We start from the raw sequence: 21746 nt of genomic DNA on the forward strand, positions 1-21746 counted from the left end.
GTCTGTGGTCAGACGGTCTGATTCGAGCTGCGGAGGCTCAGTTCAGACATTTCAGACTGTTTTGTTGGTTCGTACCTGAGGCAACGTCCCAGACTTTGACCGTTCTGTCCTGAGATCCTGTGAAGACGAACTTGTCGCTCTCAGAGAAAGCAGCAGAGAGGACGCCCTCGAAGAAAAAACCCTGAACAACAGCATAAAGGTTCTGTACTTCTCTGTCTATGTGTTTAATTTTTATAGGCTTCATATCAGAGTTATTTTAAAAACTGACAGGATAATTCTGAAAAAGGAACATGGGAATCATTGACTGTCTCTGCAGAAATCATCCAAACCAGATAAACTGATCCATGGTTCTCTCTGACCTTGTACTCCATGGTGTGGTCCAGGACCGGCGGGTTCAGCGCCCACAGCCTCTGCACGGCATCCTCGGAGCCCACCAGAGCATGAGTCCCCCAGTTACTGACGGTCACAGACGTCACTCTGCTGCGGTGAGCCTCCAGATCAGAGCTGCCGCCACTGCCGAAGTCGTGCAGCTTGACCTCGCCACAGCTCGTCCCGTAGAGCAGCCTGCGGTCGGTGAGCAGGGCCATGGAGGACAGCGGGGCGTGGAGGAGGGACAGAGGGAACGTCTGCAGGGGCCCCTCCACCGTGGGGAAGCTGTCTCTGGTGGTGATCTCAAACAGACACACCAAGTCCTCGTATGCCACCGCCATGTGCTTCTCCTGCAAGCTGACGGCAAGGCAGATCACCCTGCTGAGGCTCTCTGGAGGGGGGATACAGAGCGTCTCCTGAGGGAGGGCTAACGGGTAGATGAGGACCGTGCCGGAGGTCAGACCGCAGAAAAGCAGCCGTTTGTGCTGAGCCACTTCCAGACAGCAGACCTGAGCCGAGACCGCCATACGCTCCGATAGGGAGCCTGCAGAGAGACGAAGAGGAAGGTTCAGAACAGCCCGGTTTCATTTATCAGCAAAAAACCCCCTGTAATACTTTTATTACTGCATTAGCCCTGAAATAATCGGACAACTGCATTAGTCAGAATTCTCATTTTTTTGGCTCACTTCTTATCAAACAAATTTCAAAGTATTCAAACCATTTAAATGTCAGAATATTCAGCCAAATCAGGACATTCCTGCTATGAAATTTCTAATTCATGTCATTCAAACTACTAGAGATATTCAACAATTTTCAAAAAAGTTGGGACCACTGAAATGAATGGATAGGATGTTCAAAAGGGGCACATTCTAACATTTTTCTTCCCTCATTTAAACCCCTAAAACTCAATCATACTTCAACTTAGAAACTCCACTCAACCTTCAAGATATTTCCAGGACATTAGTCTGTATCAGTGTGACTCAGCCTCTTTATATCATACAGCATTTTTTTAACAGCAGCCTTTCAAAGATGAGTCACCGTTTTTATTCCTTCACCTCATTTCCCATTCACTTCGATGGTATGGAACGTCCGGATGCTAAAGTGGGGTATGGAATCCTCAGAGTGCAACTGAAACCACAAATCTGCCACAACATACTTAAAAAATACATAAAAATGTAGGTAATCTTGTCCTGCTGGAGTCAAACCAGTTAACTGAAGCAGCAGTATAGACCCTTGCGGCGTGAAATGACCAACTGTCACGCCAAAACCACTGACTCTTCCATGTTCTTATGCAATAATTTGGAAGAAATTACCCTCTGACACCAGAGGCGAGGATTTTTCATATCACTGCCCTGGTCACATTTTTCACACCAACAACATGAAATTAACGTGAGTGCTCCATGAAAGCCTCATGATTCTTCTGGTTCAGTCCTTATAACAACAGTAGTTACGACCTCTGCACACTGACAGCAGTTTCAGACAGTGTTTTCAAGTGAAATGCTACTTAAATCAGCAGTCTCTCAGCCACAATCAGGCTGCTGCGCCTGCTGAACTTTGTGAGTTTTAGAAATTCACATCAGGGACATTTCACGGGCCGGAACAAGGTGGGTCTCATAAAACTGGGACTATCCTCAGAAACCGGCTATTCTGAAGGCCTACTTTGTCTAGGATTATCCAGCCAAAGCCTGCAAGTTTCCCACTGTTCTGGCTGTAAAGTAAGCTATTACCTCCGCCAAGGAGGTTATGTGATCAGGTGGGTTTGTTTGTTCGTTTGTTTATTAGCAAAATAACTCATAAAGTTGTGGATGGATTTTGATGACATTTTCAGGAAATGTCAGAAATGGCATAAGGAAGAACTGATTACATTTTGGGAGTGATCCGGATCACCGTCTGGATCCTGGAATTTTTTTTAAGGGTTCTGTACTATTGGGAGATAGGGTTAATGGCGGAGGTCTGCGCTGTTACCACTTTACACCAGGAGATGGCGGAGGAGACGAGTCAGAGTGTAACAGAGAGAAAGACAGCAAATTGTAGCGAGAATACTCACAATGCCAGGAGGAATAGAGGAATATTCACCCTCTGCTGTGACTTTCAGTCGTCGGGTGAGACCATGAGTGAGACTGTCAGTGCATCTGTTGACACCAGCAGGCAATACTTCCACCATGACAGTCCACCTGTAGCAAAGCCAATGCTTTGCCTCACTATGTTTGTACCCCACCAGGGAGGGAGTAATCGGCAAATGCTGTGGTGGGAGGCACATGGGATCCAGGAATATTATTAAAGGATTCTTCAATATTGGGAGATAGGGCTAATGGCAGAGGTCTGCGCTCTCCGACTGCTTTTCTAGTTTTAGATGTTATTGTTGCTTTGATTACTATTTTTTTATAATTACAATAACTGTGTTACGTCTTGTGTGTTAAGTTTTATAAGAAAGGTCGCTAATGGGGAACCTAACAAAAACTGCATGAACAAAACAAAATGGGTCTAGGGTTTCAAAAAGGTGGCAGGGGATTATTGCTCCTCACTGCCACCCACTAAGTCTATCAAAATGATAGAAGAACTAAAAATTTGACCCAAAATAAAGATAGGTGGGAGTCATTTTCCAATAAGGGGTAAGCGAAATCAAATATTTTTGATTTTCCCCCTCACACACAAACCAAAAGCCCTGAAACAACATTATCTCTTTTTCCTTATACTCAAACTCAAATAGAGAGAGCCAACTGATGGTGTTGACCCTCACACACTCAAAACCCAACCCAAACTGAGCAGCAGCCTGCTCCCTATATAACCTCCCAGCCCTGCTGATTACAACAGCTCTCAGCTAGGAGCAGCCACCTCAGGTGCACCAAGTTTGCCTAAACGAGCAGGGTGAATGTTCACTGGGTTTTTGTGGGGAAAAAGGATTCTCGATTCTTAAAAATCTAAAAATTCATAACACCTCCCCCCTAAAAGACAACAAATCTAACAGATTTGTTGACAAAATACAAAGCAAACCCCCACTCCAATATATATATATATAAAAAAGTTAAATGTTAAGCAACCAAATGGCTTTAGATGTTTGAACAGGCCACAAAACCATATAATGTCCAAATCATCAACTTAAATAGCCAACTTTCTAGATTACAGAACAAAACAAATTTGACAATTTTCCAAAGATTCACAATTTTTACTTTTTTGTTTTGTTTTGTTTGTTTTACTCCAAATCAGATTTTTTTTTTCCCTCCAGAGAGGGAAGAAAAGGTCATTCAAAAATAGAAAGATTCACCATTAAAAAAGATGAACATACAATGGATTTAATCAACCACCACTCGGGATAAACAATCCGCGCCTAAATTGTCCTTTCCTTTTACATGCTAGATTTCCAAGGGTAGTTCCTGCAAAGCTAAACTCCACCAGAATAGCCTACAATTAGCAAATGCTGCTCGTTGCAGAAACAACAAAGGGTTGTGGTCTGTATAAACCACCAAAGGACCAGAAAATGAGGCACAGACCTCAAAGCATCCCAAAACCAGGGTCATCAGTGTCACAACCATTATCAAGGTAATGGGACGCAATCGCTTTTTTTTTCTGAAGTTGGGTCTTGACACAGTGCCATCCAAGCTTCCAATCTCCCTCACTACAGTGCATTTTCCGGAAAACTGCACTTCGAGGGGCGACATAACAGGCAACAAAATCAACATCTGATCCTCAACATCAAATGATCGAGAATGAGCTTTTCGATCTTCCAAGATTTTTCTCTTTGCAAACAAAACTTGAACACCCTCATCCCAGGGGTCCACACACTCCACCGGCACTTTGCTGAATGGCTCATCAAAAGCAGTTATGGGTTGCAAAGCAGCAACTGGCACCACTTGATTTGGTTTGCCTGTTAACTGGCAAACTTCACAGGCTTTACAAAATTTTCTTAATGTCTGTTTTCAGACCTGGCCAAAAGAAATTTTGTAAAATCCAGTCATACATCTTATTGACACCAAAATGACAAGACATACTCCCTACATGTGCCAGCCTTAGTATCTCAGGACGAAGTGGTGTTGGGACAACTACCTGAGGTACCGCCGACTTGGCACCTTTCACAAGAGGACATGGCTGCCATTTCCTCATCAAAACGCCACTCCTCTTAAAGTATCCCACCGGAACACCATCATAATCCTCTTCCAACCAGAGGTCAACACACAGGGGTAACAAAGAATCATCTTTCTCCTGCTCAGCAATGAGCTGCTCACGAAACATTTTAATGCGATATGTAGAGACATTGTTCATCTCAACATCTGCTTTCACCTTTGAGCTGTCCAATGGTAAAGCCAACTCAGGGGCTTCAACAAAGTTTGCATCACACAATTTTGTCTCTGAGAGACCGACTGAAATGTGATGCTCAACATCCCCATCAGCATAAACATGCTCACGAATAGACAATTTATTTTCAGGAGAAATCTCAGAGTCAGAATCGCACAAAAATGTCTCAGACAAATCAACCAAAGTGAGATCTCTGACATCTTCAGAACGAGTGCTACCAGCTTCTCTCTTAGCCATAGCACGGGTGTCAACACAAGACACAACCTCAGGGTGTGACTCCACCAACCCTTCCTTTTCTTCAATTTTAGGCACCTCCAATACAATAGGGTTTGGTAGATGACCTGTGACTTTGTCACCTGCCAAGTCATTTCCTAGGAGAAATGAGATTCCGTCTACAGGAAAACCATCTCTAATCACAACTTCAACAGAACCTTTAACAATGCCAGAATCCAAATTTACATTAAACAATGGTTCTCTAAACCAGTTCATCCCTACCCCCCGCAGTAGAGCACTGTTTCCACTTTTCATTTCTTCAGTTAAGGGTAACACTCCCCTCAACAAAATGGACTGTGACGCTGCCGTGTCACGCAGTATCGTCACAGGTTGCTTTTTAGCATTATCTCCAGGCAGAGACACAAATCCCTCCGAGGTAAAGGGCTTAAACTCATCTGGCACATCTTTTTTGACAGGTTCAAAGATCTCAAACAGTGGTTCAATGATTATGTCTCTTCCCAGCAAGGCAACTGTTTTAGGTTTCTCATTTTTCTTTTGCAAGACCGGACAGTCACGGACTATGTGACCTTTGTTGTGGCAGTAGTAACATTCTATTTGGCTTGAAGTGGTTGACTCTGAAGTTATGGCAGATCCTGGAAAAGGGGTGATTGGGGATTTTAGTGGGTGTTTTCTGTTAGTGCTAGGAGACCTAGGTGCAAATGTTGACTTATGAGTGAGTATATCAGCCAGGACAGCAGCTTTTTCGAGAGTTAAATCTCTATGTTCATTGAGATACGTTGTAATTCTCTCATGCACACAACGCTTGAACTGCTCTAGCAGAATGAGATTTTTTAAATCATCTAGATCCTTCACTTCCTGCGATTTACACCAACGCTCAAACAAACTCTGTTGTTCTCGTGCAAACTCGACGTGAGTTTGTGTCTCACCTAATTGTTGCCTATATGCCTCTGGCACCAACTCATAGGCTCGGAGAATGGCCTCCTTCACAGTCTTATAATCAGAACTTCGAGCTACAGACAGCGATGCATAAACACTTTGAGCTTTGCCTACCAACACACTTTGGAGTAGCAATGGCCTGAACTCCTCGGGCCATTTTAATGTGTCGGCAACCCGCTCAAAAAGTGTGAAATATTCAGCCACCTCTTTTTCATTGAATGGTGGCACAAGTCTGCTGTTACGAGCAAGATCAAACTCTTTGGACATAAACTGTTGTGTCGACTTTATTCTGAGCTCCTCAAGTTCTAATTCCTTTAAACGGATGTTCTGTTCTTTCAAACGTATGTCCTTCTCTTTCTCTTTCCTGAAATTCTAATTCCATTCTTTTTTTGTTCTAATTTCAGTTGTTCAAGCTTGAACTTCATTTCTAATTGTTTCAGAGCAACATCCTCAGCTGGGTCAGTTTCACCTTCTTCCTCACCACGCTCTGATTTAGCCTCAGAGTCATCAAGGAGAATTTGCTTCTCCAACAAATAAGAAACCACAGCTTGTTTAATATCATCCTTTCTACTGCCTGCCTTTACTGTGATGCCAAACTGGTGAGCAATTTGTAACAGATCAGCCTTTTTACATAGGTTAAGTGCCTCCCAAGTGGGGTTCTCAACAAATGACTCCACACTAAACTCCATAATTCATGCAGCACACAAATTTTCAAGATTTTACAGCGACCAACACAAGTACCTGCTAAAACAGGTTTATTACAATGCAAGTTGTAATAAACCTGTTGTAATAAACCAAGTTTTATAAGAAAGGTCGCTAATGGGGAACCTAACAAAAACTGCATGAACAAAACAAAATGGGTCTAGGGTTTCAAAAAGGTGGCAGGGGATTATTGCTCCTCACTGCCACCCACTAAGTCTATCAAAATGATAGAAGAACTAAAAATTTGACCCAAAATAAAGATAGGTGGGAGTTATTTTCCAATAAGGGGTAAGCGAAATCAAATATTTTTGATTTTCCCCCTCACACACAAACCAAAAGCCCTGAAACAACATTATCTCTTTTTCCTTATACTCAAACTCAAATAGAGAGAGCCAACTGATGGTGTTGACCCTCACACACTCAAAACCCAACCCAAACTGAGCAGCAGCCTGCTCCCTATATAACCTCCCAGCCCTGCTGATTACAACAGCTCTCAGCTGGGAGCAGCCACCTCAGGTGCACCAAGTTTGCCTAAACGAGCAGGGTGAATGTTCACTGGGTTTTTGTGGGGGAAAAGGATTCTCGATTCTTAAAAATCTAAGAATTCATAACAACTGGAAGAAGAAAAACTGGAGCAAAACCATGAAAAGGTGTAGCAGTGGCTCCCAGCCTTGTTTCCTTAGGGGCCCGTCTACTTGTATCTAAGAAAATCTACGATCCTCCAGGACCCACTTAGAAAAATTACTCACAATTTTTATACTTTTCCTTTACAAAATCCCAACATAAACAGGCCTGGATACACTTGTTCTTGACAAAATATCTATGTATAAACTCTCCAGTATTACTATGGAGTGCCAGGGACACTAGGGGAAAAAAAATAAGACGATCCATTAATCTTCAAGAAAAAACTCAAAATCCTCAAGTTTAAAATTGTAAAATCTTTTTACGAGGAAAAAATGTTTTTTACTTTAGAAGTTGTAAATGTACGTGGACCAAAACTTAGACTTTTATAGACTATAAAGTTGAAAATCTAGCTTCTGTTTTCAGTTTGGATTCTTGTACACAAGTTTACACTGATGTAAATTTAAAATAAAAAAAAAAATTCTAGTATCAAAATCAAAGACTTTTTTAACTTACAAAATAATTTTAAAAAGTTCTTGTAAATTTCAAACTTTTTACACTCTGAAATTCTGAGTCAGATTTCTTAAAAATAAATTATTTCATAATATTAATTTTAAAAAAGTGGCCTTTTTTTGTTGTCTTTAACAAAAATCAACAGATTCTCTTTGTTTTTCATCTTTTAGGTTAGCCCTAATAAACGATGTTTCTAATCATGGTCTAAAAACTATATGTACATTATTTTGACACCGCGTAGGAGACAGGGTCCCACTCCCCCTGGGATCTCTGACGCCCCCCAGGGGGGCCCAGACCCCAGGTTGGGAGCCACCGTGGTAGAGAGCAGTCAGAGTAGGTAGAGTGGACAGACTTTGTCACAAGTGCGTTATTTAATATTTTGCACATTAAGACAACTTGAACTTGGGGAGGGGGGCCTTTGAGGTCCCTGTCTAACAGTACTGGAATCAGATCCTGTGAGTTCCCAGAGTTCCTGACCTGTGAGGTTGTTCCAGCTGATGACCTCCGTCTGGCTCTGCTGTCGGACGTAGAAAACCCGATCTGCGTCTTTGGTGAGGGCGACGTGGGCGCAGCCTGCAGGGATGCGGGCGAGGGGTTTGTGTCGTTGGTCGTATTTCAGACTCCACAGGTGAATGCAGGAAGCAGCTGTGGACGCTGACGCCACCACGCCTTTATGCAGGAACACGGAGGTGACGGGAGCATCGGAGCCACACAGGGAGTCCAACAACGCACCTGTGGTCACGGACCAGATCTGACAGAGACGGTTCAGATGATAGGACACAACCATAAAAATCTGAGACTACAGTCACACGTTTGAAATCATGGATAGGAACTGCTTTAGGATGTTTGTGATATTTCTGAATGTATTACAGCAGTGATCCTCAACATGTGGCTCTTTTGTGATTATTTGTGGCTCTTTTATGTCTTCATTTTAATATTATTTCCCCAGAAAACCTTAAAAAAGGGAAAAAAATTTTGCCCTTGTCCTTAACCACTTTTCATCCATTTAGGCTACCTTTTGCCATTAAATGCCTTTTTTTTTTCTACTTTTTTGCCACTTTTTGCAACATTTATCCCAGTTTTTTTCCACTTTGATCCCATTTTGGCCCATTTAAGCTACCTTTTACCATTAAATATCTCTTTTTCCCTCCTTTTTGACCTTTTTTTTTGCCACTTTTATCCCATTTTTGCCCTTTTTAACAATTTTTGCCACTTTTCATCCATTTAAGCTTGCCATTAAATACCCCTTTTCCTACTTTTTTACCAATTTTTACCACTTTTTTCCAATTTTTGCCACTTTTATCCCATTTTGCCCATTTAAGCTACCTTTTGCCATTAAATACCACTTTTGCCTACTTTTTTGCCACTTTTTACAACATTTATCCTGTTTTTTTCCCCTTTTTCCCCATTTTTGCCTGTTTTTACCATTTTTTTTTTACCATTTTTTGCCCATTTAAGCTACCTTTAGCCATTAAATACCACTTGTTTTCTCTTTTTTTGTGTACATTTTTGTCACTTCTTTTTGCAACTTTTATCCAATTTTCCCCTTTTTAACCTTTTTTTTTTGCCACTTTTCATCCATTTAAGCAACTTTTTCCCATTACATACCACTTGTTTCCTATTTTTGCCACTCTTGGCTGCTTTTTGCCCCTTTTAGCCACCTGTAACTCATTTTTTGTCACTTCTCACCCATTTTTGCTACTTTCTGACCCTTTTTCCAAATTTTCTGCCCTATTTTTACCCATTCACCCATTTCTGTTGACCATTTTGCCTCCTTAAACTTGTTGTTATTGCTACTTTAAGCTGTTATTGCTACTGTTCACCACTTAGATTGTGGCTCTTGCAAAGGTATTTTTCAACAACTTGGCTCTTTGGTTTAGTAACGCTGTATTAGAGGAAAGAAAATTAAATTCTTTGTAAACCTGGGCCACCTGAAAACATGACATCTGCCAGAATAAAGGCTGTATTATTTCTAATTGTGGTACATTTTTGCACAGATTCATCAAGTTTCTTCCTTCTGTCCTTCCATTTCTAATCCTCTCTACATGTCCCGTTTGTGTTGAGCTCGTACTCGTATGAGTTGGTCCGCAGCTCCGGTGGCGATCAGTCTACAGTCTGATGAGATGGCGGCGGACAGAACGTGGTCGTCATGTTGGAGGTCGAGGAACCTGTCCACAGAGTCTCTGTCGATGTTAAACAGGCTCAGAGTCCGATCACCACCTGCTCACAAGAAAATTTTATGTTTTATACTTTTTATTTTCTCTGACAAGGGAAAAAAACAAATAAACGGGTCGTTCAGGAAGTTTTCAGACCCCCTTCACTTTTTAAAACTTCTGATTTTTCAGCCTGATGCTACAATTGAAAAATTCCTCTTTATTCTCATTAATGTACACTCAGTACCCCATCATGAAAAAGTGAAAACAGAATGAGAATAAAAATAAATTTAAACGGCTGCAGCATCAGGCTGCTACATAAAATGGAAAAAATGAGGGGGGTCTGAATGACCTGTTAACATGTGAGCAGGAGCAGCCTGTCCTCAAATATTCTAGAAATTTCTAGGACTGTGAAATAATCTTGAAACGATCTCAGACACTTTAAGAACCTGAAAGCAGATTCTGATATAATCACACATGACTGAAGGGTTCTGGGATTTAAAGAGTCTTTGTGAGTTTTACCTGCCATCAGTATTTTCTCCTCCTCAGTGACGGAGAGCAGAGAAGGTTCCAGAGGAAACTCAGACACGGTGTGTTTACCCGTCCTGGAAATCTGCAGGAAAATCCAGAAGATAAAAAAATCAGAGTCGGGATTTTAATGGCTGAACACTGACTGAATGTGAGGAAATGCTGCCCCCTGCTGGTTCACACTCACCAAGAAATCCATCAAACATTAGAATTCAATTAACACACACTCTGTTGGATGTACGCTTCACAATGTCCCCATTATCATTGCTGCCATTACCACTGACGCTTTAGTCGTATCTAAAAAAATATGTTTAAAGTGGATTCATGACCAGCACAGATATAAATTCTTCATTTTTTTATCTTTTCCTGTCTTGCAGATTTTTTTGCAAAGATTTTGCAGATGATAAAATAGTTTTTGTGCATCATTAATCTTTTTTTCACAGTTCAATGGTTTTTGCAAACATAAAATTCTGCACAACTGATCTTCAGGGCCTTGGATCAAACTCATGCACATCCTCAGTTCCTCTGTTAGGATAATCGCGAGAACGTACTTGGTAAAGAAATCCTCCTTTGGACACCAGGAACACTTTCCCTCGTTTGGGTAACATCACAGCCTTCACAGGAGTCACACTCCTCTCTGAGTTCTCCAGCTGGGTCTCCACAGTTTGACTCGGGTTAACAGGATTAAATAGTCTGACCTGACCAGTGTCAGAGAGAGAGACTATGTAATCCTCCAGGACTCCCAGGACCAGGGAGTTATCACTGCCGCTGAAGAGGAGCTTAGAGCTGTCCAGACTCCACACCTTCACCTGGAACAAGCAAAAAAAACCAACCACAAAGCTCACAATTTAATCATTTACAAACCTCAACTTAAAAACACTGGGAGGTAGTGTAAAATGAGAATAAAACAGTGATCTTTTAATCCTATTTAACCTTTATTTAAATGAATTTAACACAGTGACAAGACATTTAACCCTCAGATCCTACTGTGTCCATTTTGAGGAGATTCATCATTTTTATCATCATTATTTTGAGTTGATGGTCACATTTTTATAGATTGAGGCACAAATTTGGCCAAAGTTATTTTTTTTCTTCATATTAAAAAAAAAAAAAAACAGAAAAAGTGTTGCCCATAGAACTCTATTGACGCCAAATATCTCCATCCATCCTTGTTGGTCCAAAATCTGGACAATAGACTTCCATTAAAAACACATTTTTTGACTGTGTGTCTATGGCACCAGAACAACATATAGCAACCTTTTCTATGCAGTCAGTCGATCACCTGGGCTCTAAATTTCACCATTCCACAGTGATCCAGCAGATAGTGCCAGCGCATCATTTTAACCCCTTCACATGCAGGACTTCTTCCATGGACTCAGAGTGTTTGAAGCTCTATTTCACCCACTAAACATCATCAGAATTAAATGAAATGATTTGTGCCGCTAGATATGGATGTCTGAGAGTGGGCTACATGTGTAAGGAAAAGTTTGTGTGCTCCTACGTGTGTGCTCAGGTGCGAATCTGCGTCTATGTCTACAACCGGACATGCCATAAGTGGAGTGTTTACAGTCGAAAATGCTTCTTCCAGGTTCTGCAGTCTGGGGCTAAGAAAGTGGATGGACATGTATGAAGATGCACGGGTCCGTTCGATCAATAGGAGAGAATATATCATATCTCAAACATGAAGTAAATTTATATATGCGTGTAATGAGCGTAATCGTCACATTTTGGTTAGAGGTGGAAATGCACGTTCGTGATTCATATCCTACATATTTCCTCTGATTTTTTATGCCTGTACATAAAATAAACCCAACATGAACAAATGCATTTGCTCGCATATGATTTGGTAGAGGAGGAGGCTGGAGAGAAGGTTGGTAAAAGTGGTGTGTTTTTGGCTCTGATAGACTCATCTGTTTAGCATGGACGCTATCTCACTGAATCCAAGTCACAGGCATAGTGGACAATAACTGGCATAAAAAGGGTGTAACATTATTATTATTATTATTATTCTTAGTGGTCAGGGTTGAAGTTGTTGAAGAGATTTGAGTCAGTGAAAGTTAAAAAAAAATTAAATAGAGTGTTTTATTAACAGTTTTCTGTATGTCAGGAATATGGACGTACAAGGACAGATGGAGCTAAAATATGGCATTTGGACTATAAAAAAAATTCAATGCATACAGTGCAGACAGTGATCTGATCACTCCCAAAATCTAATCAGTTATTCCTTATGCCATTTCTGACATTTCCTGAAAATTTCATCAAAATCTGTCTATAACTTTTTGAGTTATGTTGCTACGAACAAACTAACTAACCCTGTCGATCACATAACCTCCTTGGTGGAGGTAATTATGGCCAAAATAAACTGGCTTTTTTACAGAAAAACCCCCCACAAAAACTCTATTTAATGTCAAGTTAAAACAGATTTCTACAAAGTAATGTGAATGAAATAAAAATCAGAAATGTAATATAAGTGTCTGCATAAATAATCCCCACTTCTACCGGACTACTAGCACCAACTGTCTGGGCCTCTGTTAAACTAGATCAGTCACTTTAAAGGGGGGAATATTTATGCAGACACTTATTTTACATTGCAGATTTTTATTTGGTAAAAATCTCACTTAGACATTTATCGTTTTCACTTAGGCAGCAGTAGCGGCGTTTTCATTAGCATTAGCAGTGAGGTGGTAGTAGGACATACCTCTTTCTTGATGTAAACAAACATCAGCTGTTTGGACAGGTGGAGGTGTGCGAATGAGTCTACTGGCACCGCCTCCTCGATACAGAGCAGCTGTTTGCCATTAGTTAGGCTCCACTTCCTCAGAGAGCCGTCACCAGCCAATGAGAGGCAGTGGGCGGAGCTTTCAAGCACTTTGACGGACAGAACTGCACCTTGAAAATAAAAAAGCACATCATCATATGTTTGGTAGTGCTATTAAAAACGCTGTCAAGCATTTTGATGGATTTTGGTTAATTAAGCACAAAAAAACAGCACAATTAAAGAAATACATGCAGATTAATCTCACTCTATCTGTGTTAAATTGCTGAAAACAGACAATGAAAATTTTCAGTGCTCTTAATTGTTATCATATTTCTATTCTTAAAGATCAACACCATCTGTGATTGATTGTTTTTTCCTGTTTTCTTGTAAAAGGTCATAATAAAGCCTGTTATTAACCGGATCGGTTGTTTTAATCAGTTAGCAACACTCCTTCTTCTGAGAATCCTTCTATACCAGGGGTGTCAAACTCAAGGTCCAGGGGCCAAATCCGGCCCGTGGTACAATTACACCTGGCCCGCAAGATCATATTCTTATTATAACTGGCCTTGAAATATGAGGTCTGCAGATTTCCTTCAGTATAAAAACGTAAACTTAACCTTGTTGATATCAATATCCTTGAGATATAAAATTGTGAAAAAAATAAAGAGTAAAAATATCTAGATTAAAAGAAATGTGGGGAAACAAATTCATTTGTGTTTTCATTTCATATTTCAGTTTTACATTGCACAATTACAACTTCAGTCTGTCATTCAGACTTTTCAATGAATTATTTTGACTTTTTATCTAACATTTTGACATATTCAATTAATATTTCTGACTTTATCTCTTTTTTATTTTACATATTCTATTTTATTATTTTCACTTTTTATCTCAAATTTTGATCTATTCAATTGATTATTTTGACTTTTTATCTAATATTTTTATCTTTATATTGTATTTTGGCATTTCGGGTGCACTATTTTCAAATTAAAGCCCTATTTTTGCCTTAAAAACATGACTGTGACTTGCCTTTTTATATATCTGCCTTTTAAAAGCATTATTTTAACATCTAATTTCATGTTTTGACCTTCTGAACAAATAAGTTTGACTTTTTATCTCAGATTTTGAGCCTTTTACCTTATCATTTTGACTTTTTCATAATTGCTAATATTTGTTTCCCATAATTTATTACTGGCGAAAAATAAGGTTGACAGTTTGGTTAAATGTGGACCCTGTTAGGCCCTCAGGTTAGACCTTAATTCAGAATCCGGCCTCTTCTGTGATTGAGTTTGACACCCCTTGTAGCATCACATTATGTAATAACGCCCCATTATGTAATAACCCTTACCATAGGACTTAGTGTGGGCTAGTGTGGACGACCTTGCCCTAACGCTAACCGCTTAGTGACTTATGCCTAAACCTAAACCCCCTTCAGGGCTCTAGACTAAACACCTAACCTTAACCCTAGGACTTAAGGTGGGCTCCAGGGTATACCCTACTACCTTGCCCTAACCCTAACCGCTTGGTGGCTTACAAAATGTGGCGTTATTACATAATGACTTGAATATTTATTACATGATTACATAATGGGGCGTTATTACATAATGGGGCGCTACACCCCTGTTCTATACTGACTGACCTGTGTGTCCAGTCAGGGAGTGAATGAGCTGCTGGTCAATGAGACTCCACACCGCCACCACACCGTCATCTGAACCGGTGACCAAAAGCTCCGCCTCCACGCTGAGGTCCAGACAGAGAACACCTGAAGACACAAAGAACAGGTAAAACTTAACCCTTAGGTATAACGAGGCACATTTCCTACATTCTGTTTTGGAATTCTTGAACTGATTTGTGTTCTGTTGATGTGATTGGCATGAAACTGCACAAAGATGTGTATTTTTTCTCATTTTTCATTTTTCAAGCCAAATTATTACATTGACCTGTTTGGTATTGTACATTGGAAAAATACTCACGTTGGCGTCCCTTGGGGACAAAACTTGTCCATTTAAACCCATTATAACTGCTTATTTTGACTGCAAATTTGCAATACCATGTATAACTGTTACTGCCATTCTTTGTGATGCAATTTTGAATGGGGACCTTAGATTTGCAATTTTTACTCCTAATCACTAGATGGCGCCGTTATCCTTTTTGGGCCAAGTGTGTATCCGTAGGGCACTTAAAAGACACACTTACAGTGGGATTTTTTTATAGCTCTGTGACATAAAGGCATAAAGAAATTTAATGAAAAAGTTCTGTGGGTGTTGATATGAATATAAACTTCAGTTTTGCATGTTAGGTATGAGAAATTGCATCTCTGAAGCACCAGTCCAGCGCGCTTCGTTGGGGAAACAATGCAGGTCTATATCAGTGCCGGCGCTGCCAAACCGCATCAATACCTGTTGCTTAGAAATCTCCAAACAGGAAGTCAAAAGTTTAGAGTATCAGGAATTTCAAACGATGTTATGATTAGGACTGGAGGTGATTACAAAAATAAATCAATCAATCAATTTGAAAAACAAGAAGAAATGATGAATATAACCGTAGGGGTCAAAATGTTTCCTAGGGGTCATCAATTTCTGGACACTGCAAAAAAAATTAAGATGCATAAAACCTATGTTGGTGGTAACTGATGACTTGTGACCGTCTTTGATAATGATGAAAAAAAAATCCACTTAGCATTTTTAATATGGAAAATACCTCATCTGATGAATAGAAAATTGAACAAACAGGCATTTAAGGGTTAAAAACACATACAATCCTGAAAATGACCAAAAATTTGCTATGTCATGATCAGAGCTGGAAATGATAACAGAAAAAAAAAACCAAATTGTTAAAAAAATAATATAAATCATGAATTTCAGCATTTAAAGTAGGTGCAGAAATTGCCCCCTAAGGACATATGTGTGTAGTTGTTTGAAGGGATGCCTAAGGGTCAAAAACTCTCTCTTTTAGCCTCAGTGAGAAAGTAATTGATTACTTAGTTTTACTGTAAACATCCAACTATTCATTTCTGACCAATCAGAATCCTTCTGTTATCATCAGCAATCATCGTCTATTCAGTTAAGACCATTTCATCATGGGGGGGCACATGGGGATGGATCCAGGAATTTTTTAAAGGATTCTTCACTATTGGGAGATAGGGCTAATGGCGGAGGTCTGCTTTTCTAGTTTTATAATAGTTTCTACAGTTTATAGCTTCCTATATTTTTTTAATCAAAACCTGATTCTAATTCTGAAAACTACTGAGACATGATTGGACTATACAACTACAACCACAAATGCACAAAGAAACCAGGAGACTTCACATGATAAAATATCCCATCCTTTTGTTCAGATTCAACATGTTAAGGTCGAATATTTGAACAGAGATGAGAGTCTGACCTCCCTGTAGTCCAGTCAGTGTGTGCTGCAGCGCCCCCCCTGGCTGCTGCAGGAAGCTGCACTTGGGGATGAGGATCGGCTCCGGACACGTAAGCAACCACTCCTCACATTGGCTGCACAGCCGGCCAATCACAGCAGGGAAAGGCTTGGCCAGAGAGCAGAGTCTAGCTAGCAGCTCAGTGTAGAACAGAGCCATGTCTGAAACGAGAGGGAAAAAGGCACCGGGATTATTTCTGTCTTTTTAAGGCCTCAAACGTGATCCACCCCCATGCATCTATTACCTTATTTTATCCTAATCTAGAGTTGTTTATACATCTGTTAAGAAGTGATGGCTAAAATGCCCTTTAAGAGAGATGTGTGTCTCTTGCAAACACAAATCTTGTGCAACAACTTTAGTAATGATGACAGAAGCAGAAAAATCTGTTCTAATGAAGAAAACACTCATAACAGGAGAGTTAGAATAAAAACCAAGTTGTGTTTCTGCACAGTTTAAAGAAAACCCCAGGTACTAGCTAGTTTGTGATGACTGACATCTTCTTTATGCAAATTAGATTTTAGTGCTAAAATTGAGGTTTATTGGGGCGCAGGTGGCCGAGTGGTTAAGGCGCGCCCCATGTATGCGGACGGCCCGGGTTCGAATCCGGCCTGAGGCCCTTCACCGCATGTCTCTCCCCCGCTCTCATCCCTGTTTCCAACTCTATCCACTATCCTCCTCTATCAAACAAAGGCACAAAAATGCCCAAAATAAACCTTAAAAAAAAATAGAGGTTTATTAAAGGCAGGTCAATTATGAGTAGTAATCTGAGGAAAAAACACCATGTTGAAAGAGAATTACTGACCCATGTGACCTTCCAGGAAGTCCAGGCTGGGTTTAATGAGGACCAGAGCATCCCGGATGAGTCCGGTCTCAGTGCAGTCCATGTACTGGGAGCACTGGTCCAGGTCCTGGATCACTGAAGATACCCCACACATCCTGCCCTTACAGTACAGCCACTCTGCACTGCCTGCAACATGACAGGTACAACTCTTATCAGAGTTTGGTATCAGTACTCTATCTGAGATACCTCCTTTAATCCCTTTTATTCCTTTATATGCCCATGTTTGCAACCGTTTTGCCACTTTTAACCCATTTTTGCCTATTTTTTCTTCTTTTAGCAACTGTTGCCACATTCTAACCATTTTTTACCATTATTTTGTGTCTTTCTGAGCTATTTTTTTTTTACCGATTTTTGACACTTTGTGACTACTTTTTTAAACCAATTAGTCCACCAATTTTTGATGTTTTTTTTTTTTTTTTGTTGTTGTTGTTTTTACCAATTTTCCCTTTATTCTTTTCGATTTTGCCATTCTTAGCTCATATTCCCCTTGTCATCCCATTTTTTGGGACCCAGTGTTGCCATTTTTTCAGCCCATTTTTACTACTTATTTTCCATCTTTTTTTTTCTTTGCCAATTTTCAGCTTTTTCCCTCTTTTTTGTAATTATTACATCATTTTACCTTAAGCCACTCACATTGTTAACATTACCAAAATGGGTAACTCTGTTTTAACAAAAGAGGTTTACATTTTAAAAAGGCTATTCTGTACTACGGCAAGCGAGAGAACTATTCAGGTTATCACAGATTAACTTAATATGGACTAGGATTTTCCTGACCTCCTTGGTGCCCCATATAGCCAGGCCCCAGAGAGCCCTCCTCTTTATCCCCCCCTTATGGGCAGCTCTGGGTCTTCCTTGCAAAGTTAAGATCGCTGGGATGTTCTCTGGTAACTCACTTGTGTTAGAAAACACCATGAGTTTGATTTTGTCTGCCATGAAAACCAATCTGAGTTTCTGCAGATGAGTTGGAACAACATTAAAAGCAGACTGTAAATACTCAAAAGCCTGTGTAATCGATGTTTAGCAGCAAGAAATAATGGAGTCATCTGCATAAAAATGATACAATACATTTAACAGGTTATCACACAGATTTTGATACAAACAGAAAAATAAAATAAGTCCTATGACTGAACCTCGGGGCACACCTAAGGTTAAAACTGAACTTCCTTTCATGTCTTACCGATAACTTCCTGTCGAAGTTCGTCCCACAGACCGCCGTGCAGCAGGTGATATGGCAGCTCCTGGAGCTTCCTGACATTAGCCAATCCTGGAGCAAACCACAGCGGCTGGGGCGGGACCTGTGACACCAGACAGCCAATCAAAATTCACCACGGACAGAGAGGAAATCACTGGCAGTGAAAAATTACATAAGAGTCTAGTGGTAGTGTCAAAGATTTTTGTGTCAAAGCCATGAACATGACCAGGGTTTATCCTCAGGAGGGAAGGATCATGAAAACAACCTAACCAACCAATCAGATCGTACCTTTCTGTCAGACAGCAGCAGCGACAGACCCGGCAAAGCCACCGGCTTCAGTTTCCCTGACCACCGACCCAGGAAGAACTCCCCCAGGACCCTGAGGCTCCGCCCCCTCCGCTCTGATGTCAGATATCGAGCTGAAACCACCTCACGCAGACGCCTGGACACACATGTTACTCAGATATCTGACCTTTGACCTGGATTAGATCTGTTTCTTAGTTTTTACCTGTTGTTGAAGGTGATGGTGATGACTCCGCCCACCCAGCGCTCCTCCAGCTGGTCCTCCAGGTCACGCCTGAGCCGAGCCCAGAGAAGGGGGGGCAGCCGGATCAATGAGGGGGTCGGAGGGAGGGAGTACCTGTAAACCTCGGTGATGACATCATCATCCAGGGACATGACATCACGTAATTCTGACTCCATCAGACCTTCCCTGAGGATTCAGAAAACATGGATTCATTTTCTCTTTTCAGCATTGTTTACATTTATTTAATAAAGGATTTTTTTTATTTTTGCTGTTGTGACTGTAGAGCTGATACAGGAGCACACAGTCCTGGAATAAACACGTATAACTGCAGAATAAACACGTAAAACTGCAGAATAAACACGTATAACTGCAGAATAAACACATATAACTGCAGAATAAACATGTATAACTGCAGAATAAACACATAAAACTGCAGAATAAACACGTATAACTGCAGAATAAACACATATAACTGCAGAATAAACATGTATAACTGCAGAATAAAACCAAATAACTGCAGAATAAACACATAAAACTGCAGAATAAACACGTATAACTGCAGAATAAACACGTATAACTGCAGAATAAACACATAAAACTGCAGAATAAACACGTATAACTGCAGAATAAACACATATAACTGCAGAATAAACATGTATACCTGCAGAACAAACACATATAACTGCAGAATAAACATGTATAACTGCAGAATAAAACCAAATAACTGCAGAACAAACACATATAACTGCAGAATAAACATGTATAACTGCAGAATAAAACCAAATAACTGCAGAATAAACACATAAAACTGCAGAATAAACACATATAACTGCAGAATAAACATGTATAACTGCAGAATAAAACCAAATAACTGCAGAATAAACACATAAAACTGCAGAATAAACACGTATAACTGCAGAATAAAACCAAATAACTGCAGAATAAACACATAAAACTGCAGAATACGTATAACTGCAGAATGAAAACATATAAAACTGCAGAATAAACACGTATACCTGTAGAATAAACACGAATAACTGTAGAATAAACACGAATAACTGCAGAATAAACATGTATACCTGCAGAACAAACACGTATAACTGCAAAATAAATATGTATAACTGCAGAATGAAAACAAATAACTGCAGAATAAACAAGAATAACTGCAGAATGAACACGTATACCGGCAGAATAGACATTTAGTAAAACGCTCTTTCAGCTAGAGGAGTCTTTTGGACATTTTCAGATTTTTTATATTACTTTTTAAATTCTTATGCCAACGTGTTAGAGCCACTATAAAAGCTAAATTTAGAGCAGGGGTGTCAAACTCAAACACAACAGGGGCCGAAATCTGAATTTAGGTATAACTGAGGGCCTAACAGGGTCAACATTCGGCCAAAAACTGTCAACAATGGCTTATCTTAGGCTAATATTTGCAGCCAACAATGGCTAATCTTAGGCCAATATTTATGGCCAGCAATTGCTAATCTTAGGCTAACATTTACAGCCAACAATGGCTAAATTTAGGCCAATATTTACAGCCAACAATGGCTATTCTTAGGCCAATATTTACAGCCAACAATGGCTTATCTTAGGCCAATATTTACAGCCAACAATGGCTACTCTTAGGCCAATATTTGAAGCCAGCAATGGCTAATCTTAGGCTAATATTTACAGCCAACAATGACTAATCTTAGGCCAATATTTATGGCCAGCAATGGCTAACCTTAGGCCAATAGTTACAGCCAACAATGGCCAATCTTTGGCAAATATTTACAGCCAACAATGGCCAATCTTAGACAAATATTTACAGCCAACAATGGTTACTCTTAAGCCAATATTTTCAGCCAACAATGACTAATCTTAGGCTAATATTTACAGCCAACGATGGCCAATCTCAGGCCAATATTTACAGCCAACAATGGCTAATCTTAGGCAAATATTTACAGCCAACAATGACTAATTTTAGGCCAATATTTACAGCCAGCAATGGCTAATCTTAGGCTACTATTTAGAGCCAGCAATTGCTTATCTTAGACCAATATTTACAGCCAACAATGGGCAATCTGCCTGCAAGGCTTCTTAAACTTAAAAAATATATGTAGTTTTTTCTCAAAAACATTGGACTTTTCAAACTTAAAAAATGTGAAGGTTTGTCTCTTAAAAAAACATTAATTTTTAAACTCAAACACACATTTTGACCTCTAAATAATGGCATTTTATACTAGAAAATTGAACATTTTTCTTTCATCAATTTAAAATTTAACAACTCAAAGAGGTCTGAGCTTAAATACTCATTAATTTTTATTTATTTTTTTAAATTTTGAGTTTTTTTGGAATGATGATTTCCTTTTTTTTAATTTACTGCTCCTCTTTATCATTTTTTAAAATTATTATTTAATTTGGAGTGGCCCTAATATGCACCTTTTAATATATGTCTTTACTTGTTACTTATATTTTAGCCACAGTTTGCAACTTTTCCACATTAAAATAGTTGATTCAAAGTCAAACTAATAAGATAAAGACCCTTAAAAAGAGAAAATAGTCTTTTCCTGGCAGCTCCCAGTAATATTGTGTTCTTGCACCAGTTCTTTTGTGTTAAATGTGGAGAGTTGTAAGGCACCAGTCCACACACCGGTCCTCAGCTGAAAAGAAGCCA

General features: G+C 39.8%; 1 protein-coding gene across 1 annotated transcript in view; it reads right to left on the bottom strand.

Moving 5' to 3' along the window:
* The window catches only part of nwd1 (NACHT and WD repeat domain containing 1), a 28886-nt gene that overhangs the window by 416 nt on the left and 6724 nt on the right, over window positions 1-21746 (bottom strand). Inside the window, exons 6-18 of the mRNA XM_041792180.1 lie at window positions 19070-19273; window positions 18850-19003; window positions 18547-18664; window positions 17331-17495; window positions 16492-16689; window positions 14747-14869; window positions 13048-13238; window positions 10901-11158; window positions 10344-10434; window positions 9740-9888; window positions 8146-8419; window positions 360-913; window positions 76-181 (exon numbers count right to left, since the gene is read on the bottom strand). Of these exons, the coding sequence (XP_041648114.1) occupies window positions 76-181; window positions 360-913; window positions 8146-8419; window positions 9740-9888; window positions 10344-10434; window positions 10901-11158; window positions 13048-13238; window positions 14747-14869; window positions 16492-16689; window positions 17331-17495; window positions 18547-18664; window positions 18850-19003; window positions 19070-19273 (2585 nt within the window). The remainder of the gene's footprint in view (window positions 1-75; window positions 182-359; window positions 914-8145; window positions 8420-9739; window positions 9889-10343; window positions 10435-10900; window positions 11159-13047; window positions 13239-14746; window positions 14870-16491; window positions 16690-17330; window positions 17496-18546; window positions 18665-18849; window positions 19004-19069; window positions 19274-21746) is intronic.

The sequence above is a fragment of the Cheilinus undulatus genome, linkage group 7 (assembly GCF_018320785.1).
Source record: "Cheilinus undulatus linkage group 7, ASM1832078v1, whole genome shotgun sequence".
NCBI classification, from domain to species: Eukaryota; Metazoa; Chordata; class Actinopteri; order Labriformes; family Labridae; genus Cheilinus; species Cheilinus undulatus.